At 44.2% G+C, this 27356-nt stretch overlaps 1 protein-coding gene across 2 annotated transcripts; it reads right to left on the bottom strand.

The window, feature by feature from the left end:
* Positions 1-411: 411 nt before the first annotated feature.
* On the bottom strand, positions 412-25839 carry TRABD (TraB domain containing). 2 transcript variants are annotated; one of them, XM_066633969.1, is made up of 10 exons: positions 25739-25839; positions 18732-18794; positions 17485-17563; positions 15801-15967; positions 14257-14397; positions 10293-10403; positions 9074-9213; positions 6221-6393; positions 3515-3626; positions 412-1074 (listed from the first exon to the last, which is right to left on the bottom strand). In XM_066633969.1, exons 2-10 carry the CDS (start codon positions 18753-18755, stop codon positions 897-899), a joined length of 1125 nt encoding a protein of 374 aa, XP_066490066.1. In that variant the 5' UTR covers positions 18756-18794; positions 25739-25839; the 3' UTR covers positions 412-896. The 2 variants fall into 2 exon arrangements, with proteins under 2 accessions (XP_066490066.1, XP_066490067.1); XM_066633970.1 differs by having other exon boundaries at positions 992-1074; positions 3500-3626.
* Positions 25840-27356: the final 1517 nt, after the last annotated feature.

Here is a 27356-nt window from a genome sequence, read left to right as displayed (position 1 = left end):
AGAAGAGGTCCTTCTAAATATAGGTGCTTGGCACCAGGAAGGATAGCTTGGTTCCTTTCATTGAAAACACACAAACCTGATGGGCCACTGCGCTTTCTACCATGAACACAACTAGCATAGCATATGTTGTTGTTCTGTACCTTGGAGTGGGGTGGGGAAACAGGAAGATCAAGGGACACAATCCACCAGCAATTGTTTCTGTGCAAGCCCCACTGAAATAAACAGTTACATTCTAGTAATGGCCCCTTCTCATCCACGGTTTTGCAGTTCACAGATTGGATTCAACACAAATCACAAGCCCATGCTGGAGGGCCTCACCAGACCTGCCAGATGTGACTAGAAGTTGCACACAGCCTCCCCACACTTCAGAGGGTTTCCCAGAGGTTTCTGAGAGGCACTTCTGGTCTGTTCCCCCCCCCCCCCGCAAAACTGATTTAATTATCTGCAAAATTCAGTATCCGCAGGGGGTCCTGGAACAGATTCCCGTGGATATAGAAGGCCCACTGTACAGGAAACATTCATTTCAATGATGCTTGCATATGAGATGTTTCGAATGGATTGTGTCCACAAATATTAGACTCAATGTTGTCTGTGCACTATTATCATAATCATAAATATGTTAGAAACACATAATGATAGATATCTGTGTGTGTACATATTTCCGGTACCTTACACCAGTATGCATGGCTTTGATGCCACACATTTAAACGGTGGTGGTGGGAGAATGTCTGTTCGTTTGGGTCACAGCTGTTGTAGCATCTAACGTTGATCCACTGGTGACGCTGTAACTCAGCAGCAGAATATGAGATCTTGGGACAGAAGCTCTTGATTGTTCTTTTCCAGCCCAGTTTCGATACACGTTGCTTTTTGCCCAGCTAGTTGTAGAGTCTTCCAATTCAAAGGTCTGGTTTTACATTTGCCAGTTTCTGAAGATAGTTCTGTGCAACAGGCATTGAGAGAATAAACTGAACTGTCCTTTGCCCAACCTTATAGCAGCCATAGCCCACCAGTCCAAACACTGTGGCCTTTATGACAAACTTGAGGATCTTACTGGAAGCTGATGGAGGGGGCACGCTGAAACAAGGAATGGGAAAGAAAAAAACGCATTTTACCATGCAGCTGGGCTGGAAGAAAAAACACAGTATAATTTTTGACATTACAGGCAGCCCCTGGTATCTGTGGATCTGGTTATCCATGGCTGCTCACGCCCAAGAGCTTTGTTTATCTTCATTACATTTGCGCAAAGCAATAACGTGTCTAGATAGAACCAATACACACTAGCAGAAAGCTTATAGCAAGACAGGTAAACAGTCTGCAGGCTAGGAGATTAAGAGTGAATATTAAGTTCCTGCTAACAATCGCTTTTAGTCTCCACTTTAGCCTGCAGACTGCCTGCTTGTCTTGCTATAAGCTTTCTGCTAATGTGTCTTGCTTAAAGCAAGACGTGTTACTGTTTCATGTAAATGTAATGAAGATAAACAAAGGTAATGGGCGGGGGAACTGTAGAGATTGGGATCCCCCTTATCTGCGGTTTATGGTATCTGCAGGGGGGGACACGTATCCCCGTGGATACCAGGGGACGCCTGTATATTCATAACTCAGGTAGGTGTTAAATGCATTATAAATCACATGACAGTTTTCCTACACCAATAAGCATATCCAATTGCTTAATGCTGTTTATGGGAGCAGCTCATGAAGTTGCATCAAAAGCTGTGGTCAAATTATTCCTTTCTGCCCACTTATCTGCTAAACATCATATAAGGTACAACTTAGTTCAAAGATCCTAAGCCAGCGTTTCTCAAACTGTGGGTCAGGATCCCATTTCTGGTGGGTCCCACAAAGCCTCCAATGAAAACACGGGTGATGGAAAGATCAGATCAGTAAAGCCATGTGGCCATTCCAAAATCAGAGAGCTGCTAACTGCCCTTCAAAGAGCTGAACTGCAGTTTGCAAGCTTGTGTAAATATAGGGAGATAAATGTTGGAGTATCAGGTGAAGGCTGGATCGCATAACTAAGCCCCTCAAAGCTATTCATTAGGGCTGCTTCATTACAAGAATGGATCAAGCTTTTTAACAGACAAATAAATAAAATATTACTTGTAAATAAATAAAAATATTATTTCTTTCTAGATTACCTTCGGTTGAAGTTTTATAAAGCTAGGTAGGTCCCAATAGAGTGTCATTTTAAAAGTGGATCCTGGTGCTAAAATGTTTGAGAACCATTCCCCTAAGCCCATTAATCACCACAAGCTAAAATAATCTAGAGCAGGTGCAGCATCAAAGGTTGGCCACTGTTCAAGATACATCAGCATTCAGAGGACCCTCCTGGTTGGGCAAACCCCTGACTTCTCAGTACCAAGGACAGTGGTAGAGTCCATTGGGGAGCAGGAGGACGAGAGATGCTATGGGGGGGGCTCAATGCATGACTTCCTACAGTTCCCAGCAACAATCTACTGTTCTAGGGACCAGAAAACATGAACGTACATAATAGTTGTCAGTGGTATTTCATATTGAACTTGTTATAACTGATGGCCCAATCCTGTCCAACTTTCCAGTGCTAATGCAGCCGTGCTATTGGGGCAGTCATGGAGTCCTCTTCTAGTTAAGGGAATATTTATTCCCCTGCCTTGGAGCTGCATGAAAAGCTGAATAGAATTGGGCCCTGATTTGTATTACAACATATTCCTTTTTTACAAAAATACATGTTACAGAGAGTCTTCTCCTTTAGAAAAGACTAGAAGCAGGTAGAATTGCAGGTGAATTCTAAGATACATGAACTATTCTCCTCCCCCCCTTTGCACCACTTAATTAACTTAATGGGGGGGGGGGACAGACAACATGAAAGTACATGAGTCTTTTTTCACAGAGCCATTGTATTTATCTGTGGCCTGTATGTCTACATAGATGCATCACAAAACTTTCTATAGTTTCTCTCCTATTACTTTCAATGAAATAGCTACCTAGGGCTCCTCTTTTTCTCTGATTTGGCATTTAGATGCTCTCTCTTTATTTCCCCTCTCTCTACCACTCGACACAGTGCACCAAACCTCAGCCTTTTTATTTGCTTCAGATGATACAAAATTGTCATTTCTTATTTTAGACCTCAATACTACCCAAATAAAACAGAAGCCAACAGTATATCTGTTGGCTGGTGTGCTCCCTGGGGCATCTGGTGAGCATTTGTTATCTGGTGTGCTCCCTGGGGCATTTGGTGGGCCGCTGTAAGATACAGGAAGCTGGACTAGATGGGCGTATGGCCTGATTCAGCGGGGCTCTTCTTATGTTCTTATACCATCTTTGCTTTGCAATGCTTCAGTTTTATTTGCAAACATTTGTTTCATTCAAGACTCACATAACACTATTTCCTCCAAATATACTCGCTATCACACAGAGATCATTTTCGCATCAGTTGAATCATTGGAAATTCATCCGACTCCATCTTTAGTGTTATCATCATATTACTGATATTGTAACTTGCAAGGAAAGTGTCTAAACCTACCGGAGAGAGAATTACCTCATTATTTCCTGGATGTTCAAGTCGGTGTTCCAATTCTTTTCAATCCCAGGAACATGGCCCATTCCAACCACCCCAACGACAACAGAAGGGACACATCTTCTAGGTTCAGCTAAATTGAGAGCAGAAACAAGAGTTTTACATTCAGCAAATTTACTTCTACTCTTTGATTGTATTAAAGTGCTATGGTTGTATTCAAGTGTCCTGTTGGTCAGGTTTTCATCATGCTAACCATTTGGCATATCTTGCTATTTGTGGTGCACTGTTCTATTTTAAGAGCTCTGTTTAATGAATTCAAATGTCCCAACTTGCTGGCACTAGCTCAGGTAGATAGTAGAAGCTATCATTTGTAGCTTTTCAAGAAATTACAATCCTTCCTTCTTGGAGCCTTCTAATCTTTATCTATGCTTTGATGTCTTGAAAATCAAATAAATCTCACATGACCTATCTAAGACCCCGATGCACAAAAATTATGATAGCCGATGCACAAAAATTATGTTTCAAAAGGTTAGTGAAATCACTGCCCAAACAACATTCAAATCATGTGAAATCACAGATCAGAGTCTTCTCAGAGGTGGCCCTCTTGTTATGGAACATCCATTAGCCATTTCCAAGAGAAGATTAGCAGGCCAGCTCTGTCTTAATTTTCAGGAACTTACTTCCCTTTTACACCCCTTTTTATTCCAGATTGCCATGGGAGACAATTGGTAAACTGAATTGTTGTTGTCGGCTGCATATCTGCACCCTAATTTTCCCATTCATTCAATATCCATCACCTGATCCAGCATCTTGCCATGGGTATACTAAACCACCGACAGATTTGGTCCCCGATCCAGCTGAGCCAGGAAAAAAGTGTGATCGCTTTCTCAAAAATGGGACATGCTTGTCATGTATGATGTTATCCAATTTATCAGTAATCTTGCCAAGTAGATTATCATTTCCATTTTCCATATGGGGAACTAAAGCCAAGATACTGTTTCTTGTCTTGTGCCAGGCAGTTAAGGATCAGAATCCAGACCCAGCTCTGTAGCCACACCCAATTCTAAGTTCTTACTGGATTCTAGACAAAAGTCCAAAACGGCTAGCTAACAATTATTTTTTGAGGCAGTGAAACCTTCAAGCTTCTCTGCTGAAGCTTCATTGCAAATACAGCTATCAAGATTTGTATAGCTATACAAATCTCTGATGGAAGATTTGCATTGGTTAGAGGTGGGAGAAAACGGTTTTATTTTTTCACATATTTCTGTGTTTTCTAAAGTTAGAAGTGCAGAAAGCAATGTTGTGTGTTTTTATTCAAAATTTACATTATAATTGCTTTAAAAATATACTAGATAGGTGATAGAAGTGGTATAGTGTCAGCAGATGCAGCCACAGTCATGACCCATGTACCCCTTCATTAAATAATAAATAAAAACCAGATAAAACGGTTTTATTTTTTCACAGATTTGGGGTGTGTGTGGGTGTGTTTACAAATATGAGAAGTGCAGAAAGCAGAGCTATGAGTTTTTATCTCGTTATCACCATTTCGTTTTGTTATCTTCCACTGCTAGTTTGGGATATTTCATATGGGACCAGGATACAAGTCTATACAAGTCTGTGTTTGCCCAGAAATTATCTAGGATGGCCCTGTTTTACATACCCCCCCATCCCAACGTACTTAGGCTAGGTAGGTATTCTTGAGATATTGGACCTTCTCAGCAATTGCACCCTGGTGATGTTCTCCCAAAGCTCATGTGCCTTCTGCCTGAAACTCTAATGCGTTTCAAATGGCAGGCATAATCATTTTGTTTACCCAGGCTTTTGAATTCAGACTATTATCTGTTTTATCTGCTGCTACTTTTAAAGAGTACAGTGAACCCTCCATTTAACGGACTTTCATTTAATGGACTTTGTTAAAATGATAAATGCTTTGCACGTGTGTGTGTTGTCATAAGTGCATTTGGATTTAATCGACTTTTGGCATTAACAGACAGCCCTTCCCTCCTCTTAGTCCATTCAATGGCAGGTTCATCGTATTAATGGCTACTTGCTAACGTTTTTAGTTTGTGTGCTTTTATGCTGTAAATTTGTGACTTATTTTCATGATTACTCTATGTTTTTAAAAAACTGCATGACAATATTATGTGACTTGTAAGCCCTCTTGAAAGTATTTTGATATGACAGGATGTGTGTGTGTAGTTTAATTTTTAAAATATATTTAATACAGTGATGCCTCGCGCAACGAAAAACTCGCAAATCGAAAGCGTTTTGCGATTTTTTTGGTGACTCACAAGACAAATTTTTCTATGGCTGTGCTTCGCAAGACAATTTTTTTTGCATTTTTTTTTGTTTTGGTTTGTTTTAAATCGCACAACCGTTAATACCCAGGATGCATTGAAGTTTTGTCCTTGAAATTTTTGAAATCCTCTGTACAGTATGTATGCCTTTAAAGAGCACTTAATAAACACTTTGTAAACCAAATTTGACTTTGTTCTGACTTTTCTTGCCCATAGGAACGCATTAATTAAATTTCAATGCATTCCTATGGGAAACCGCACTTCGCAAGACGAAATTTTCGCAATACGAAACGACTCGCGGAACGAATTAATTTAGTCTTGCGAGGCATCACTGTATATAACATACGCAGATCAGATTTCCTGAAAATCAGCATGATTATGGGGCCATACTCCACAGTATCATGTTTCTTGCTCATGCACATGAACCTACTTTCAGAAACACGAGGTAGTTCTGTGCGCTTTGCTGCTTGCTTCAGCATGTACGTCAAGTAAATATCTCTTTCGGAGACGATGGTACGATGAAGGTCGGGGAACTCCCCAATCATTTCCGCCATCATTTGCTCCAGCAAGTCCTTTTGTTTACATTTCTCCACATCATCTTTACTGAAACAAACAGACTCGGTGTCAACATCGCATTCTCAGAGATGGGCGCAAGCATAAAAACAGTGACCCACAAAGACAAAACAGCACAATCCTATGCTCCATTTGCGCCACTGGAGCATGTGTTCCACAGGTGCAGGCCATCACAGGTGTACTATAAATCACATTGCAATAGTGCAGGAGTTAGCAGCATCGGCAGAAAGGCCTGTGCTGTCCTGCTGGTGCTAGTGCAGACCTCGACGCGTACCAAGGTAGGTAAGCTCTACACCAGGTAGTGGAAGGGTGGGAAAAGGGCGGTGAGGTGGTGTAAGGGGCAGGGGGAGGATGGGGAATGAACATATTGGGTCCTGGGAGGGGGAGTGCAATTGGTGGCGTTGATGCGCACCATTTCCTATCTCTTTTCCCAGGCAAGATCCACCAACAAGGATCCACTCAAACTTTCGTCAGCGATTTAGCAAGCACAGCTCTGAGTAGACTCATTACTGCGGCTTTCCCTGGGGCAAGGGGACAAATGTCCCCTTACCTCAAATGTCCAGATTGCAAAATTCCCCTGGACAATACAGCACATGGGGGGGGGGGTCAGGTCACAGAGCTGATTGATGTTCAACTGTCACAAAGAAGAGAGTTCCAAATGAACTCCACCATGGAGGGACTAGAAAGAAAAAAACCAAACTAGGTGGCAGAGGTCATTTAAATCCATCCTATTAAGCAACCTGCCATTAAAAGGGGGCATGTAAAACCACAGCCACAAAGCAGGTAGTGATAATGGAAATCTATTTTTTCCTACAGGGAAAAAAAAAATCCTTACTCAAGACAATATACAAGAGATACAAGTAGAAAAAAAATCCAAGAGAAATTTAACAGCACTGCATAATAAGTGATGACTATATTCTATGGATTTAGAAGTGCAGAATCCTGGCAAAGAATCCGTCTTTCCAGGAAAATCAATTTTCATTTTTTAAGAAACAAAAATCAAGTGACCTGCATCTGCTTTCAGAAGAGGAAAAAAAGGCTGCCAGACTCGGCAAACACACACAGGAGTCATCACCGTTTTATGTGAAAGTAGCGAGTGGGAAGTGTGGATGAGTAAAAGAATGCAAAACACAGTCTAATTATATCATGCTATTTTCCTGGAGGGAGGTTTTAGCCTGGCTTTGTTTCACTTGACATAATTTAAGCTTCAGAGCTGCCAGAACATAAAGACGACAAGAAGACAATTCTTCAGCTAGTCCATTAGGCTTCATTTTACAATTGTTCCAGTATCCGCATATAACGTTCTGGTCTGACTTAGTATGGGGAAAGGACACTAGTGTCCAAGTATGTCTTAGCCATGATCATTATCAGAGAATAAGAATTATGCTATTGGAAAAGGAAGATTAAAAACTCTTATTAGTGGAAACTAGTCAAGTTTAAAACCTGCAGACGGAAAGGAAAGACAGACCTGCAGGCTTGGACCAATTCACACTCACCACTTGTACAGTGGGCCTTCTTAACTGTAGGTTTGCACCAATGGATTTGACTCAATGCAGGTACCAACCCCATGCCAGGAGGGTCTCAAAGACCTCAAGGACGTGACCAGAAGTGTCTTCCGGTCACATCTGGGAGGCTCCTTGGTCACATCCAGGAGGTCCCGTGACAGCTGACCACGGATTTGATTATCCACAGATATTGATATCTGCAGGGGTTCTGGAATGGATCTCCAGCAGATAACGAGGGCCCACTGTGAGACATCCATCACAGTTCAAACTCCACAAACAGAACTTCTATGTCACTTCTTAAAACAAAAGCAGCTTAAAAAAGAAGCATCTTTAAGTTCATGACTCCAAGGTAATGGAACATGCATGTGCGATTCAGCCCTCCAAGTTAAGTCCTGCTCTCTCTTTGGTAACCAGCCCATCCGCACATGGGACATCAAAGTTTTGGAACAGATTATAAGGCCCTGCTTAAAACATGCCCCAGGAGTGCCAGTTTCAGACATGAAGACTTTCCATTGAGTTGAAAAAGTCCTAGCTTAGCAGAGTTATTGGCAAACTTAGCAGCTGCTAGCCAATCACACGCGCCCATCATAAAGTGAATCAGAAGTCCCTGCAAATAAACGCATATGTTCAACTTTTTTAAAAAATGCCAGTTAGCGCAGCGCTCTTGGCTCATGTTATATTTGTAGCTTGGATGCCGCACACATTGCGCATCCTGTTGTGGGCAAAATACCTTCCTGGCATCAAATATACCGGTGGGCCCCTTATATCCGCGGCTCTGGAATCCACAGTTTCACTTACTTGAGGATCTATCCTGTCCTGCCCCGCGTGTCCATTGACTTTGTTTTTATTCTCATCACTAAAGCCAAGGCTGAATGTGTTTTGCTTTTACTGATTGCTATAAGCATGAAGTTTGCAGACAGACAAGCAAGCAGGAAGGCTGCACGCTATAGGAGATGACTCAGAGAACATTAAAAGGAAGCTGGAGATCAGGTTCCCCCCCATACCTGTGGTTTCGGTATCTGCAGGGGGGAAGGGGCTGGATGGGATGGATCCTCAGATCCTCAGGATGGGAGGGATCCACAGATACGAGGAGGGGAGACACCTGTACATGCCAATATTCTTAAACACAGAAGTCACAACGAGTTGTGCCTCCAGCACTTCTTAAGAGCTGGCCACTTACGGTCCCACAGTTGTGACAATCCTACCTGATTGGGTCTGAAAGGAAGCAGAGGCCCCAAGCCAGCTTCACTTTTTGCCAGAAAGACAGTGCGGCGATGGCTCTCTTGAACGTGACTGGGATTGGTCTGTCTCCAAGATGAAACTTGCAGAAAGGTACTTTACTAGCCTGCCAGAGCACACAGCCATTCATTAGCAATACATAAAAGTGGAAGGCTAAGACACAAAACATGCAAATTACAAGTTTATGTAACAACATTGCACATCCTGTTGTGGGCAAAATAACTTCCTGACACCAAATAGACAGGTGGCCGTGGATCTGGTACAATCTTTTTCAAATGCACTATCAGTCAAGGGATGCTTCCTGCAAGGTCCATGCAGTGTCTATTTGGTTTTAAAAAGTTGTGCCAAATGCTTTTAAATAAACCACCCTAGCAAGTCCTTGATCATTAAAATACCAAAAGCCAAAAACATTTTGCTATCTTAAAAGTTACACCCATTCCTGTGTGTATTTGGGATGCCAATTCCAAAAATGGCATCAGTTTTGCCCTATCACATCTAGCTTGAACCCTTCACTAAAGAGGCTATGCCATATCTCCAAAACTAGACTTGATAGGACAAGATGCCATTTTTGGAATTGGCACCCCAAATTCATATAAAAATCCCCATAAATTCTGAAAAAAGTGTTTCTGACCCTCAATTTTGCAGGCCTATGTAATCAGAAGAAATTACACACATCTCCCTCAGAAATTGTTCCCTCCTATATTAAAATCAGGTTGAGATCCTCACAAAGTCTGAAACGAACATGAGTTTTGTGGTTTAAAAATCAGGGAGTCGTGGAAAGCTTCAACAGGATCCATTTTAAGGACAGCTGCCATTTTCAGTGTTTAAGATGGTTTCTGGTCCTCATAATATTGGATCCATCAAGGATATGCATTTCTTGACCTGTTTAACATTCACTCAGCAACTACAAAAGTCAACCATCGGGTTTCACCATTCACTGGGATTCTTCAGGGTTAGGTGCTCAGACCGAACAAAGCAGAAGGTAGACACGGCAGTGAAAACGCAGCTGACTTTGGAAAGCTACTTTTTAAAACATCTAGAAAAAGTATAGCTTGTCAGAAAGACTCTGACCAAACTGATATGCCACATCAGCTTGCTTAGCTCCAGACCTCCTGCAGTTAACTCAGCACTTTTGCCTGGGAACAAAAAACACACAGAGTCGCTTTTTCGATTTCCAGATCTCACCTCTTTGAAAGCCTCTCTGAACTCCCCACCAGGAGCCATTCCCAGCTGTTCTGTGATATGTGCGGAGACCTTCAGAAGCAGCATCTGCATCAAGCCAGACATGAGGCCATTCTAGGATATGGAGAAAAATAAAAAAGATTATCTGCTTAGATTTCTAGTAGAGATGGGGGGTGTGTGTGTGATGGAGCCATTAACGATTGCGGAGAAACAGTACTTCTGCTGGGAATGGAGAAAAAAATACCAACTCGGTCCCTTGTAGCTGATTTACTGCTGCAACAATTTTTTCAACATGTGCACACACCACTGTTACTACAATCTGCTGAAGATGAAAAGGGAACGGCAGTAAATTAACCTGCCTGGCTTTGGCATAATAATGTTTATTATCCTCTCCATGACAAAAGATGACAGTGATTAGAACTGAGAATAGCATGAATCATTCATAGCATAGGCATATAATTAAAATTATTAAAACACAATCATTTATTTGCTGCATAAGCAGGGCGAAGAGAGAGAATCAGACAATGTATTTGCATAGTGTAGAAATACATTATACACATAGTCTGTGCATCTAACATAACCATCAAATATCTGGGTAGGGAACATGAAAATAACACAGGCCAACACACATTTTGCTTCCTTAAACGTTACACCAATTCCTGGGTATATTTGGGGTGCCGATTCCAAAAATGGCATCTGTTTTGCCCTATCACATCTAGTTTTGGAGACACGGCATAGCCTCTTCAGTGAATGGTTCAAGCAGCTTCCTCATGAGGAAGTCTACACCATGGCTTCCTCATGAGGAAGCTGCTTGAACCATTCACTAATGAGGCTATACTACGTATATCTCCAAAACTAGATGTGATCGGGCAAAACGGATGCCATTTTTGGAATCGGCACCCCAAATTCATATCAAACCACCATAAAGTTTGGGAAAAACCTTTCTGACCCTCAGTTTTGTAGGCCTGTGTAATTAGAAGTATAGACACCCCCCCCCCCCACACACACACATAGTAACCCACATGGATTCAGAGACACTTGAAATAACTAAGTTTGGATTTGCAGAGTTTTTATAGTAAGGACTCTACCGTGCAGCTCATTTAGCAATATGAGAACAATATTCAAACAGTGTCAACTGGACTCACATTCCTCAGTGGAGGAGGAATGCGGTGGCAGGATAACAGAGTGCCTCCACTGTATTAATCCCTTCCCTGCAAGGCTCCGGGAATCAACCCTCAGTTGCAAAACAGATATAGACAAAAACGGATTCGCCAAGAAGGAAAAAAAAAAAAAAAGAGCTGCCCCTACAACAGAGGTTCCCAAATCATGTGCCACAATACCCTTGGGGCATCATGAGGCACACACTGGGGTGTCGTGGGATGACCACCGCCTGGCAGGGAGATCATAATGTGAACCTGTAAAGAGTGGCAAGAGGCACTCCTTGGCACAGCCAGCAGAGCTCCTGCATGCTTTAAAAGCCCTCCCGCTGCCCAGAGCCCCTTCCCACTATTTGTGGCAATGCTGCAGGCCTTCGAACCGGAAGTGAATGGCAATGACGTCACTGCCCTTCATCATTTGGGTTCTGAAGGCTGGGATTGGGGGCCGCTTGCCTGGAAAGTTTGGGAAGTACTGCCCCACAACATCACCACTTCCTCTGATCAAGAGAAGGCCCCTTTAGCCTTTCACTGCGCCTCACTAATTTTAAATGCATTTGACATTAGCTGAACTCCGTACCAATGAATGACAGTTCTCCGGGAACAGGGAGCCTTCTACTCCCTGTTTCCGTGATGAAGCAACAAGATCCTATAGCCGCAGAATCAAAGAAAGTTCACTGAAAACATTCCACCTCATTCTTTTTCCTTTCAGCGTAGAGAGGCAAAACAACGGAATGCAAGAGGAAGGTACACAATTTACCTGAAGAAGCTTAGACTATTATTATTATTATTATTTTGTTATAAATGCCTTTCTATGTCATTTATGCTTTTCTACATCACTTCAATGCAGGATACTGGCAGGAACCTCACTATAAAACAAAAGACAAAATGCTTGAGGCACTTGAACTTGACTTCCAAGTAGTCAAAAGACAAAAAGGACGTGGTAATGGCATCTGGCCTAGATGCTTTCCAAAGGGGATTGGACAGATTTCTGGAGGAAATGCCCATCGCAGGTTATGAGCCGTGATGGGTATAAGCAACCGCTTGGTTTTCAAAGTGGACTATCTCTGAATGCCACGTGCAAGGGAATGGCAACAAGACGACTTGTGTGTCTCCTGTATCGTCTGGTGAACCACTGTGAGATCTAGGAAGCTGGTCTAGATGGGCCTTTGACCTGATCCAGCAGGGCTCTTTGGATATTCTTATGACAGTGGCTATATATGCAGAAATCTGCACATTCATCCAGGATCCATGTGTCCTGTTCAGCCAAAGTAGACTGTTCGCAGTCTACTTTAGCAGTAGACTGTTTGCAGTCTACTGTTCAGCAGTTGTTAAAGTTTAAAAGGGCAGAAAGCCCACTGCTCATGCTCCAGAGACAGCCACAATGGGCACCCCGTGGAGCTGGGTGATCCTTTTCTGCTTCAACAGCCACCGCCACTCCCTGCAAGCGTGTTGGTTTGGCAGGACTGCTGAAGCAGGAAGAACACCAAGCACACCGCCGTTGACGTGGCCTTCCCATTTCAGCGCTCCAGTAGTCTGCCAGTTACAACGTGGACCTCGCAGATTTTCATTTCACAGGGCTATGGGCAAAGCTCCATGTGTGTTGTGACTGCACAGCCCAGAAAGTGCCAAGGATGCTGCATCAGATGCAGAATTCAACCTTCTCGGAGTTTCAGCTTTTTTAAAAAAGGATTGAAGCAAGCTTCTAAAGCTGATTGCTGAAGTGTTGTGGGAAGGCACCAGCCAAAGCTTCAGAAAGCAAAGCAGTGGTCGCAAGTGGTGTTTGGGGATCAGGATGTCAGTGCCCTGCATAGCACACAGTTCCTCCCCACGAACAGGTAAAACTAGAATTATGCAAAGTAGGAAAACTTACAGAACATATTGCACAAAATAAGAACTCCACAAGTTTGCACTCCTACAAAGCAGACAGGCGACATCATTCTTCTTTCCCTTATTTTATTTGTTACATTCTCTCTCTTGCCTTTCAAGCTGGCGTGCAAGGCAGTCGCCATCCATCCACTGACCAGACCTAGACCAGTTTAGCTTCACGTTATGTAGCCCCGCTGGATCAGGCCAAAGGCCCATCTTTGTTTCCCACAGTGGCTCACTAGATGTCTCAGGTAGCACAGAAGACAACAAGACACCTGCAACTTGATGCCACTCCCTTGCGTCTGGGTATTCTGAGACAGCCTACTTCTAAAATTAAGAGGTTGCATGTGCTCATCATGGCTTGCAACTGGTGATGGACCTTTCCTCCTTAAATCTGTCCAATCCCCTTTCAAAAGCATCTAGGCCAGATACAGCCACCAAATTCTATGACAAGGGGTCCCACAGACTAATTATGCTGGGTAAAGGAATATGGGCCTTCAGATGATGCTTTTAGTAAGTAAGGGTGCAAGCCTAACCAACTCTCCAGCACTGACATAGCTGTGCCAATGTGGTATGCACTGCATCCTGCAGTGGAAAGGCAGTCAAGGGAAGAGCATGTTTGTTACCTTACCTTGGCGCTGGATTATGGTTAGGTCAGTGCTGGAAAATTGGTTAGGACTGCACCCAAAGCCATGTAAAAAGGCATCAGCTATGGAAAAGCTGGGAAGAGCCCATCTCAGCAGTGGCATGAAGGATCTCAGCAAGTGTTCTTATAAAAAAAAAACCATCCAGCAATGGTCTGCAAAAGGAAGGGGCATATGGTTCCATGCTGAAGTCACTAGATGCCTTAAAGAGACAGAACATTTTCAAACAGGAAGAGAGAACTGGGACTGCTTAGCATTTGCTCTTTCAACAGGAGGACATTCACACGGAAGAGTTCATACCTGCTTTATAGCTTGCTGAAGTTTCTCCAGATTGATTTCTTTGGCCTCCTTGAGCAACGTCCTTTCATCCATTTTTAACATCGAAACTCGATATTGGCACAGCTCAACCACAACCACATCAGGCTGCACTTCTTGTATTGTCTGAAAAAAGAAAGATGGACTCAGGTGCTTGCAGACAACACTGAAAAAGTCTGAAGACGGTATTGATGTTCTGACAACGCAGGGTAGCCACACTCCCAATTCTACTGCTGTGGTGGATTTGTCTCTGGTTACTTCTAAAGTGTTGACTTTGTTTAATTGCAAACAACTTCTCCTGCACTTTTATACTCTTGCCAGCCACCTTGGAACCGGCTGGTGAAAGGCAAGATGGAAGATAGAAAAAAATGAACAAAAGACCCATGCCACAGGCTATACTTAATAAGCTGATATCCTAGATATGAATGCTAGAGAGCAAGCCCCACTGAACACAATGGGTCTTCCTTCTGAGTAAACGTTCATAGGGTCACCACATTTATTAATACAGGAAAACAAATATGAAATATTTATTCAGAACGATCACTGAAATTACATAAACTACACTATAGAGATGTTCATTTATGCATTCTTTTCTTCAATACTATACAACGGGGTTCCATCATAATGCTTTAGGGCAGTGTTTCTCAAACTGTGGGTTAGGACCCACAAGGTGGGTTGCGAGCCAATTTCAGGTGGGTCCCCATTCATTTCAATATTTTATTTTTAATATGTTAGACTTGATGCTGCATTTGGGGAAATGTTACAGATCTATACTTTTAATAGGCTACAATATATGCTTTTAACAATGATAGTAAATGGACTTACTTCTGGTTAAGTGTGGGTAGGATGGTAGCCTAGGACTGTTAAAAATTTTCCTGCTTGATGATGTCACTTCTGGTCATGACATCACTTCCAGTGGGTCCAGACAGATTCACATTTTTAAAAGTGGGTCCGGGTGCTAAAAGTTTGAGAACCACTACCTTAGGGCTCATTCACCAGAGACATCGCTCTGGTGGTCCCTCTGGGTGCTGTCACCTTGTATCTCACAAGATTAGGGAGCTGTCGTGTTGGAGCTCATGGGAGTTCGTGAGATACAAGCTGTTGACGTCCAACTGAGCCAGGAAGAAGAGGCTGCATGGCTGTTGTGAACCAGCTTAAGTTTGGGAACCACTACTGCACAATATGCTCCTCCAATCTTTAAATTTCCCCACTATTCACTATTGGTCCTCGGCAGGAAGGAAGCCAGGCACTCCTTTATAAATGTTCCAGCTCTTCTCCACTCCCCATCACCCACCCAGTGTTTCTTACACATTTATCAGAATGCAGAAAATGTATATGAGAAAGAACCATGGACACTAGAATGGGTGCTATATTAAGTTATCACCACCAATGTCACTATATTTTCAACCCCAGGTCCGATGTCCTTCTTTTCTTTCCACATTTCCAAAAAACAATCAAGATTTTTGGGGGGAGACCCTTCTGTAGCCTGCAGCAGAAAAACGCCGTGACGCTCCCCATCACTCACTCACCTTCACTACGTCTCTTTTGCTGCTGTCACTGAAGTGAGCAGTGCCAACCACATACACTTTGGAACCCTCCTCAGTGGCAAGTTCCGTCACAGTGCTGGGAAGGTTGGGCTTCTCTTGCCTCTTCTTCATCTTCATCTCCAGAAGCATCTTCAAAGCATCTGCATCAGCTACACATTTTAAAGATATTTATATCTGTAACTTGAATACGAATGGACTAGAATGTTTTTTCTTGGGCTGAGCCAAACTTTGGGGGGGCGGGGCGGGGGGAAGATAGCCAGAACACTAACAGGAGGCCTCCTGCATCCTGTTAGCATTCTAGCTGTCTCCATCCTCTAGCTTTCTGGCTGACTGCTTCTTGTGTTCCTCTTCTATCATTCTACAACAGGCTGCAAAGGAAGACATGAGAGTGTTCGGTGCCACGGTAAAGGAAAATGGATAAGTAATAGGTGCCGGGAGGGGGAATGCGGATAAGTGAATCCGTGGACACAGGGAGATGCTTGTATCCCCCATGCTTGATGAAAACAAAAACTTCAATGCCAGCAAAGATGCAGCACATCTAGGACAAAGTCTGTAGCCTAACCTACTCTCAGCAATGCTGGGTTTGTATGTGCAGCCAGTATTCCATATACGGGAATATTCACAATCAGGTAGCCCCACCTGCAATCTGAAGTTCGACAGTATACTCTACCACCTCAGAATTCGAATCCTGCCACATGTGCGGAGCCCCTTTCAGACATCCTGATCAGAGCCCCTTTCAGACATTCCCTCTTCCCTGGAGAGGAACACACAAGGGGCTCTATGTGGGTGGGTGCGCTAGCCTTGCTGGTGATGTGCCACTCAGCTGAACATGATCAGCAGGGCTGAGCAATACAACACAGGCATGCTCATGGGAGTGAGAATGTGTGAATGGGGTTCAGGCCTCAGATGGGACCAATCTATGGTTAATTGGGGGTGCACTCTGTACACGATCAGAGACACTCAGCACTTCACATTCTAAGACAGCACTAAGTCATGAAAATAGCCTCTCAAAACTTTGCAAACAATGCCCTTTATGACTGTCTTCTCCATCCAATCCCTATTGCGTCGCTCCCTCAAGTGCTCAAAATTATGCTTAAAATTATATTAAAAAGGGAACACAGAGTATGTATTTAGTACCACACGGGGGAACCCAAAGGATCTTGACCAAATTTGCTTCAGCCAGACTTAAACAGGATACTTCAGTTTCTTCTAATTGCGGGTCAAGCAAATGCAACCAAGATGTTTCAGGTTCCCCCCTGTGCAATACAAAACACAAAACTAGGTTTAAATAGAACTTCAAACATAAAGTTAAATTGGCTTAAATTACCAAGTTTATATTACTACTTACTCTTCGGAACCCACAAAGGTTTATCAATGAGTACAGGGGAACAGGTTGGATGAATGCCTGCTCTGCATTTGAGGGAAAGCAGCCCATACTTTCCCAGAAATGAGAGGTGGGACCACAAAGTGCATGCATATCCTTTATCGTGTGGGGCTGGTCCAGGCAAAGAAGTATCAAGTGAATCAACCCCAGATCTAACTTTCCTCCCGCAGCTCTGGCTTCAAAGTCATTCAGCACTCTGAACAAAGAGACACTAGAAAAACTAGGCTTCCTGGCCTTGCTGTCTACAACTACAAATGCTCTATAACCAAGGCGAGAACGTACAAATATTTGGTGCTATTTCAGAAGCATCTTTTGGCCCGTCTCCTTGTTCATCAGGGGAAGGCACTGGTCCCGCAGCAGCCTGTGTGGAATAAAGGTACAGAATGGGAGAAGAGAGAGAGAGAGAGAGCTAATTAGAACCTTTTTACACTCTTCTTTTTCACACTTGTCAATTTATAAATATACCCTTCTAACACACGCTAGTAATTAAGTAACGTAACAAAGACAGCTCTAAGAGCAAATTGTTTGCTCTAAGAGCAAAATGTTTCACAATTTTGGGGCAAAGGGAATTGCTCTCTGGAGATTTGTACTGGAATGATGAGGCTAGGGTCCCAGACATGACCAGCTCCTGGTACGAACTTGGAGGTTGTGGAATTGGTCAAAACCACATAAAGCACTTTTAACCCTAGGAAAGCCATCAACACCTGCATATTCCCCCCCCCCCCCATTAATCCCCGAAGTTTAGCAAGGGGAATTCTATGTGCACATTGCCCTTTACGTACAGGGTAAGAGGTAGGAGGAAGCCAAGTTCATAACCATGGGGTAGTTGGAAGCTTGCCTTATACCAGCGATTTTCAACCGGTGTGCTGTGGCACATTGGTGTGCCACAGGAATTTGGACCATAGTGGTTGAAAATAGCTGAAAAAACTCGTCCGGGTTCTGCAGCTGTTTTTAAGGCAACAGTCTGTAGTAACGAATGGTCTGTTTGTTACTACAGGCGGTTGCCCTGGAAGTAGAACCACAGAGCCCGGAAGAGACTCCCAGAAGCCAGAAGTGACATCATAAAACGCTAAAACCATAGGGGTCAGTGTGCTATGAGAAAAAAACCCAAAAACACTGAAAATCAAAACTCTATGAGAGCAGGTGCCAAACCTTGGCCAGCAGGCCAGATCCAGCACCTGGATAAAGCACGCACGGCTTTATCCGTGCATGGATATCATGCACGGCTCTTACTGTTCTGCACTGCTGCCTGGTTTCTCTCAAGCCGATCTTCTCAAAAAGTCACACCCGGCTTGAAAGATAAGAGGCAGCAGTGTGGAATAGTAAGTTCCGCGCACAAGGAAGGCTTTTTCACAACGCAGCAGCCTGCAGTTTGGAGATAGCTGCTCTACGGCATCACCATACAACCTGCTTTTTTCCTGCTTCTATAGTCTACCACAGCTATCCTTCAGAAATTCTCTCTCACACATGTACACACGAATCAGGCACCCTCTACCAGCTACCAGGGACATAGTTTCTCCCAAAATTACCTCTTGCTGTTGCTCCTTCTGCATCACTGGAATGTACTTTATATTTCAGCAGACAGACAAGACCTGCAATAGAGTACAGGGTGGGGACGAGATGAAACATTTGTGGGTTATAAATCAGCAAAGGCTAAAGCTAATATATTGACCGAAAGCCAATTTAAATATTGGAATCAGTTACAGGTGGAACCTCTGTATCCCTGGGGGTTCCATTCTGGAACCCTCCCCGCCCATGGATACCAGATCCATATTTAAATGCTTTTAACAAGAAGAAAAAAGTGCCAAAGTAGCGTTTGCATGGTCAAACCATGCCATTTCCCAGCCTCTACAGCTCTGGAAAAACTCACAACCAAGTCACACAGAGGTTTCTCCCAGCATCTCCCCAGAATGCATCACTATTTTGGCACTTTTTTCTTGTTTAAAACATTTAAAGGTGGACCCCGGTATCTGCTGTCATCTGCGGTAAGTCGGATCCGCAGATACCAAGGTCTCACTGTATAGGCATCTGCATTTGAGACAAAGGCTTTGCGACGATGCATCTTGGATGCAATCAGGCTCTACACCGCGCCTGCGCTGTGCTTTAGCACAATGCAAATGTGTAAATCAGGGGTGCTCACACTTTTTTGGCTCGAGAGCTACTTTGAAAACCCAGCAAGGCCCGGAGATCTACCAGGGGGGAAGGAAGCATCTGACAGACACCCCCTTTAATGTATGGAGCCCCTGCTGGAGTCTAGTCAGTTTCGTCAGTTTTGTTGCTGCATGCCTGAAGAGCAGCTAAAGTGTCAGTTTCAGTTTAGTGTCAGCTAAATATGTCAGTTTCGTCTAGTCACTAGAGGATACTGACATATTAACAGTTTGGAGAGACAGGGCTCCGCCATCTACTCATTTTGCCTCGTGATCTACTGGTAGATCGCGATCCACCTATTGAGCACCCCTGGTGTAAATATATAGAACACTTGTATGTCAAAGAAAAAAAAGGTATAACAGGAACACAACCACATTGCAAAAACTTAGATCTTGTTCACACAATAAGGGGCTACTATGGCTATGAATATTTCACACAAACAAGATCTGAACCTTTCTTAGGCATGCAAAACTTATGACGACTAATGCAAAGGACTGAAGCTGTTAAGACAATTATGCATTGCAACCCCAGGTAGCTTCCAGGAAGCAGCTATTTTTAACCAGAAGTGCTGCAACAGTTGCATTTAATCATGGACATCGCCACCTCCATAGTCTGTGTTAATGAATTCTCCAGTCAACCCCACTTCTGCTCTCTTAAGGTAACCATGGCTCATTCCAACGCTTTGGGAGTGATGCACGATGGGGTATGTTTCCTGAACAGCTTGAATGAAGTCAAAACTACAGACCAATTTGTATACACAGTCTGATAATTTAGTTTCTAAATTTAGTTTCTAAAGTCTAATTTAGACTAAACAGCCACTGGGTAGATGGGACTCATCAGCCTGGGAAGTCAGCTCATCTGAGAGAAGGAAAACTCTGATCGCAAACCTCCACTGCCTTGTGGCTACATCTAGTTATGGAAAAGGCTTCAGGAGTCAACCTCGAGGCAAAATCCGGAGCCGGAGTCCCTGACGCAGTTCATGGCTGAACACAGTCACGTTCTGGCAACTCCTGCGACGCCGCTGGAACCAACCGTATTGGCCTCTGCCTTTCCATTGGACCATTTCAGCGACGTGGAGAGGGGGGGGTTTGCTGCATGGGTAACAGCCTATCCCCCATACCTACTTTACCCAGGCTTCGCGCACTGGAGAGGACACTCTGTTCCAGAGCCACCATTCAGAGCGTGACACCATAGTCTTCTGAGACTGAAGGATGCCAACCAATTTAGTTTCCCAATACCAGGATCAAATGGCCTGGGTGATGATACTTCTCAAGCTTGTAGGGGGATAACCCAGAATTGCAATCAAAACACAAATGCAAATAAATCTTTAGAGGCATCTACTAAAACTCTTCTGCGTACTAGTTTTACTATAGGTTGGGCATCCGTTATCCAGAATTCTGAAATCTAAAGTATTCCAAAAACCGTACTTTTTTTTAGCACCAACATGGCACCACAAGTGGAAAACTCCACACCGAACCTCATGTATCCTGTTGCATAAAATTATTTAAAATATTGTATAAAATTACCTTCAGGCTATGTATATAAGGTGTATCTGAAACATAACTGAACTTCGGGCTTACACTTGGGCCCCATCCCCAAGATATCTCATTAGGTCAGTGATTTTCATCATTAGGTCAGTGACCTTTTTCATCTGGCGGCACAAGGCATTAAAATAGTCAAGGCACACCATCAGGCTTTTGACAATTGACAAGGCACACCGTGCTGCCAGTGGGAGCTCACATCACCCATTGGCCTTACTAATAAATGATCTTCCCTCAAATTCACACCTGTGGACCGCTTGGCACACCTGTGGACCGCTTGCGGCACACCAGGGCACAGTGGTTGAAAATGGCTGCATTAGGTATACTCAAGATATTTCAAAATACAGAAAAATCTGATGTCCGAAACACTTCAGGTCCCAAGCACTTTGGATAAGGGATGCCCAACCTACACTGCAATTGTGTTTGGATGAAATGTTGAGTTTATAGGGCCAGGTAGGGCAGAGAAACATTCCTGCTTGAAACCTTGGAGAACCAATGCTGGTGAATGTTGACAATCCTGAACCAGGCTAGACCAGGGGTGCCCAAACCCCGGCCCGGGGGCCACTTGTGGCCCTCGGGGGCTCCCAATCAGGCCCTCAGGGAGCCCCCAGTCTCCAATGAGTCTCTGGCCCCCCGGAGACTTGCTGGAGCCCGTGCTGACCCAACACAACTGCTCTCAGTATGAGGACAACTGTTTGACTCTCGCCTGAGCTGTGGGACGAGGGCTCTTTCCACTACTTGCTGTTTCACGTCTGTGATGCAGCAGTGGCAGGAAAGGAAAGGCTGGCCTTGCTTTGTGCAAGGCCTTTTATAGGCCTTGAGCTACTGCAAGACCTTCATTCGTTCATATAAGTCCCATCTCTAATAAATTCATTTATGTAAATTTATTCAAATTTTCAATGCAAATTAATTCTTTCTTTTTTCCTGGCCCCCGATACAGTGTCAGAGAGATGATGTGGCCCTCCTGCCCAAAAGTTTGGACACCCCTGGGCTAGACCAATGGTCCGTCTCAATGTAATGTATATATTCTGAAATCTAGGTAGACCCTGAAGACAGGAACCACCATAATGAGTCACATCTGAGAGCTATCTGACTTCGAATTGCTTGAGTACTGGATGAATCACAGAGAAACCTTCCCAGAAAAGGGCCAACCATGACATCAACCTTCACATATTGACTGCCAGCCTAGAACTGTGTATCTGATGAAAACAGTATTGAAGGAGGGAAACATTTTCACACAGTACACTAGAATATGCACATCAGATGTATTTGTGGTACTCAGCTGCGATGTACATCAGATAATGCGGAAGATGGATACACACATTTACAGCACAAGCCTGCGCATGTCTACTCAGAAGTAAGCTCAACCGATTTCAATGGAACTTACTCCTGGGTTAATGTGTACAGGACTGCAGTCTTATTTTGTTCTATGGACCTGAGGCAGATAGCTGGAGTCGATTGTAACTTCCTGTATTATGTACACACAGAGTATATATGGGAAAACAGCGGTGTATAGGTGCCTCCCGTATCCTTGGATCTGGTTCTCCCAGATCCAAGTTTTTTTTAGTTTGTTTAGCTGCATACCGCTGGTACCAAACAAAAATGTTTGTTCCGTTTACTCAACGCTATAAGCATGCAAGTTTAACAGAAAGCTAGCCCGTTAATGTTCGATTAGTCAAGCATTCAGGCTGCCTGCCTGCCTGTACTTCATGCTATAAGCTTATAGCGTGCAATAAAAGGAACAAACAATTTTGCTGGGAGCCAGAGGTAAGCACCCAGATGTATAATACATGTATAGGGTGGAGAGGCATGGAGATAGGGTTCCTCCATTTTCACGGTTTCTGCATCCACGGGGTGGCCCTGGAACATATCTCCTCTGTGGATATGGCGGGCGGGGGGAAGACGTATATCCACATCCTGTGTTATGGGTGTATATAGAGCACCTGCTCAATATGTGAAAAGGCACTCCTTGAGTTCCATATAGTTCAGCATGGTTGACCTGATCAGAAACATTACAACTGAGTCTAGGAATCTGAAATATCTCTTTCAGTTCTGTGGATCAATTGCGCCCAAAAACTGGTCTACTAGGAATCTGTTCTCCAAGTGCTGTGCTGTGGGCAGAACAACTGGGAATGTTTCCACACCGCAGCCTGCCTGGCAAAACTAGCCAAACCTGTGTAGAGGAGCACACTGACTAGTCACAAACCGGATTATGTCAGAAGCTGTATCGGCTCAGTGGATAACAAATGACCTGCACCCTGGCCCCAAGTCTACCAGCCATTAAAAATAACATGGTGACAAAGTGCAGGTTTTGGGTGGTCTGCAGCCCAAGCCAGTTTCACTTGCGATAATGCGGTGCTTGAACATATCCTGAAGCAGAAACAGTTTAATGGTGAAATCTTAAACACACATACTGAGGAGGAAGTCCATGGTTCTTAAAGGGACTTGCTTCTGAGCAAATTTAATCGGGATGAACACTGCAACCCCGAACAACTTATTCTAGCCACCACATAGCCCTGGGGTGGCCAAAGCACAGTTTGAAAGCCACATGTGACTCTGACAGATAATGTGCAGCTCTCTGAAATATGCTGCTTGAGCTCCTTTTCAGATCACAATATATAATATATATTTTATATTCAATAATAAAAAAGATAAAACAAGAAATTTTCAAGCTTTATAATTATTTACCAGGTATAAACTGAGAGTCCACTGGATTAAAATACACATTTAATGTTCATGGTGAGTAAATACATCTAAGACTATAAAAGCTTCTTAAATACTGCGGCTCTCAAACATCTCTCTTCCGGCTCTCAAACATTTGAAGTTTATTGTATGCGGCTCTTATGCTAAGCAAGTGTGGCCACTCCTGACATTGCGCATCACCAGTCCAAGGCATGTGTCCCTTAAAGGAAAAGACCAATGATGCCCCACTTTGGGGTCAGCACATCCACAAGGCAAACTGACCACCTCAGAAAGCAGACGGGTGGGGAGCCACCTCTACCGCACCTCCTCCCACTTTCTGGATTGGGAAAGGAAGGGGGGATGGACCAGAAGAGGAAAAGAAAGCAGAAGCAGAAGAGGAAGTGTGAAGAAGAGGAGAGTGGTAGGCTAGAGTGACTCTGACGCTCTAGCCACCACTCTCCTCTGCTTCACACTTCCTCTTCTGCTTCTCCTCTCTTTTCCAATCTAGGGAGTAAGGAGAAGAAACTGACACGTCAGTTTCAGTTTGAAACATCTGACATGCTGCTTCAGGCACCAGGTGATCTTGGGCCAGCCCCGCCCCTCCTAAAAAAGTTAGAAAGTAAATAATTAAATAGAAAGAAAAGGCTCCACGGACACTTTGAATTCGTCCATTCAAGGGCCGTCATCACACGGTGAGCTTGTACCGTGAAGTGGCTCAGATCAGGAGACCTTCACCACAAATCTTTTGGGGGCTGACTGCAGCAGAATGGGGAAACGTCACCATATCCTCATCGTTCGCCAAGGCACATTAATGGCCCACCATGTGGCAGCCACCGCCGTGTAAATCCATGTAAATGTGACGGCCGCCACATGTAAATCAGCTCTGAGACGGAACAGACAGTGCAGAAAAGTTGAAACGTGGATGTGGACTGTCTCCTATTTAAAAGTCACGGCTCGTACTGCGCTTTGTCATACCCTACAGTTTTTGACAAAAGAGCTCAAGAGGTTGAAAAAGCACACATGATGCTATTTCCCAGGTTGTTCTACCAAGACCCTTAATAGTTTCAGTTGAACCAAGGCCCTAATTATTTAACAGTCAGCAGAGCTGCCCCGCAATCATCCCGTAATTTCAGTTCGAAGGTGAAGTTGCTCCCCTTGTTTGAACGAGGGTCATGTTTTCCGCAAAAAGGACATCAGTAGTTACAGCAGCGAGATGCATGACGGCACCGAATGTTGTCTGTGAAAACTTATCTCTCAGATTTAGTAGCTGCTCAAAATGAACCTCACTTACCGTCTCCACGTCACTGCCAATTAACACACGTGGCTGTATGTAAACTGCTGATTAGAAGAACTGTCCAAACAGGGTAGACAAGAACCTGATGGGAACTATGCACGGTGTGCTACCAGCGATAAGCCCCGAAGCGTTGCGTTCCCAATTACTGAACTGCTTCAAGCAATACAAACCCTCCTTCCAGTTCCTGGAAAATCCCCTCCCAGCCTTCTGCCACAAAACCCGATGGGGAGGGGGGGGGAAAGTGGTGAAGGTAGACAAAACTTTGCATCAGCTTTACTTGTGCCACTTACGCATGACACATGCTTTTGAAGTGGCACCGTCAGCTTCGGCTTCAGGTCAGGAAACAGGCCTCAGAAAAGTTTTCTCAATCCCAGCCTCCTGAACGCCACATGCCCCTGAAATCATATCCATGCTCAACTTTCAAAAAGAACCTCTGGTCCTTGCAGAAGTGCATAAAAAAGAGATATTTTTCAAGAGTGCGAAGGGAAAAAAAAGTTTAGAGGTGCTCGAGGAAGGGCAGCTATCCTGATTTCAATAGGAGAAACTTTCTTCTCTTTGCAAAATGGTTTGCCCAGGAAAAAAACTCCAAGCAGGGTAAAAGGAAACATGCCAGGGATCCATACTCCTTTTCATGCTCTCCGCTTCTTGCCTTTTCTCTCCAATTCTCTGGCCACTTTGGAGAATATAGGGGATGGGGTTTGGTCTGAACATCAAAGGGACCTGGGGCTGGTGCAGAGCCCCCAAAAGCCCACCACATGCTGCTGCTGCTGCCCCCCCCAAACATCCAATGCAACATGCAACCTCCCCCTGCCCAATTAAACAGGAAATCACAAGTACTTTCCCCTCCTTCCACCCCCCACCCATTACTTACTTTGCAATCTCTGCCACTCCCTGGCAAGGGAGCTGATCTGGGCTTGGAAACCCCCAGGTCACACCCAGACCTGTGCAGGGACTGCAGTTCCAGAAGCAACAAAAAAGGACTCCAAGGGGAAGGCAGCCCTCCAGTTACTCGCAGCACACATCAGCCTGACAACATGTTGTATTAGTCATTCATCTGGGGAGGGGTGGGGGGGAAGGTTTGCCGCGGTGCATGCTGGGCATGGTAGTCCCTCCCTGCTTCCTGCTCCCCCTCCCTAGCATTGCAATGGAGAAAGCAATAGGGAGGAAGGGAGGGGAAACTACATCTCCCAAGAATCAGAGCAGGACGCATGTGCTGTGATCCCAGCTTCTCTCTTGCAAGACCGTAGTGGAGAGATCTGGAGAGTTGGGTGCTTTTGTGTGCATCTTCTGTCCACGCCTGTTGCAGCCCCCGAAAAGAGGAGGGGTTGTTTTTTGGCTGTAGATTTCCTTTGGCTGCTCTGAGTGTTGGGATTAGGGCAGATCTTTAGGGGTTCACACCATCACACCAGTTGCTCCCATCTATAAGCTTCTGCAGTTGCTTCTCTAGCAGAGTGGCCAACTTTTCAACTTTAGGGCTCCTGGACCTTTAGCAATTGTGCAGGAGGGGGAATTTCAGCAAGGTGCAGCTTCTCATCTCACTGATCTCTCACTGATGAGAAGCTGCACCTGCTGAAATTCCGTCTTCTATACAATTCTTGAAGGTCCAGGATCCCTAAAGTGGAAAGTTTGCCCACCCTTACACTAACGTTAAAGGTCCAGGAGTCCTAAGGTTAAAAAGTTGGCCACCTCTGTTCTAGTGCAGGGTGACCAGGTGTCATAAACACCCAAGAGGACAAGGCACCCCTAAACGTAGGACATCCAAGAAAAATGTAGGATGTGACAAAATAAAAGTTGAAAACACTCATATATGGATTTCATGTGGTTCATTTAAACACTACATTGCTTATTATTAAATTTAAAACTATATGACATATAATTTATTAACTACAAGAAAGCTATGCGCTGCCTGCTAACAGGGAAAAGGAGGACATTTAAGTTCTTTTCCAGGACATGAGGCTACAAACAAGGACATGTCCTGAGAAAAGAGGAAGTCTGGTCACCCTGTTCTACTGCAAAGTCCTCCAGAACTGCAGCAAAGTTTACCCCTCATGTTGCCCGATCCTTCGTCCCAATCCTGTCCAACTTCCCCTTGCTGATGCAGCGATGCCATCAGGGTGCGCGCTGCATCCTGCAGTGGGGTGGGGGGGTAGTCAGGAAGCACCCTCAAGTTCAGGGAACATTGATTTGTTCCCTTACTTTGGGGCTGCATTGCAGCTGCATCAGTAGTGCAATTGGATAGGATTAGGCTCTTTATATCATTACCGGGAAGTGAATCTAAAGGGGCTTACTCTTGAGTAAGTACGCTAGCTTGGAGGAAGGTGTCGAGATGGTAATAAATGTTTTTCTTCAGTATTTACATTATAATTATAAGCACTTTTAAAGTGTCCTAGGTAGGTGATATAGGTGGTATAGTGTCAGCAGATGAAGCCACAGCCATTATCATGCACCCCTCATTAAATAATAAAAGCCAAATAAAACCGTGTGACTTT

Source organism: Tiliqua scincoides, chromosome 7 (genome assembly GCF_035046505.1).
Source record: "Tiliqua scincoides isolate rTilSci1 chromosome 7, rTilSci1.hap2, whole genome shotgun sequence".
Classification (NCBI taxonomy): Eukaryota; Metazoa; Chordata; class Lepidosauria; order Squamata; family Scincidae; genus Tiliqua; species Tiliqua scincoides.
The sequence above is the reverse complement of the archived record's forward strand: the minus strand, read 5'-3'. Positions and strand labels throughout refer to the sequence as shown.

Bases quoted from the DNA above. Each gene is read 5' to 3' on its own strand.
- TRABD (XM_066633969.1), bottom strand. From the start codon at position 18,755: ATGCAGAAGGAGCAACAGCAAGAG. The intron at 14,398-15,800 runs GTGAGTGAGTGA...TTCTTTTTTCAG, and splicing joins GCAAAAGAGACGTAGTGAAG to ACAATACAAGAAGTGCAGCC. The intron at 10,404-14,256 runs GTATGAACTCTT...TCCATATCCTAG, and splicing joins TTCAGCAAGCTATAAAGCAG to AATGGCCTCATGTCTGGCTT.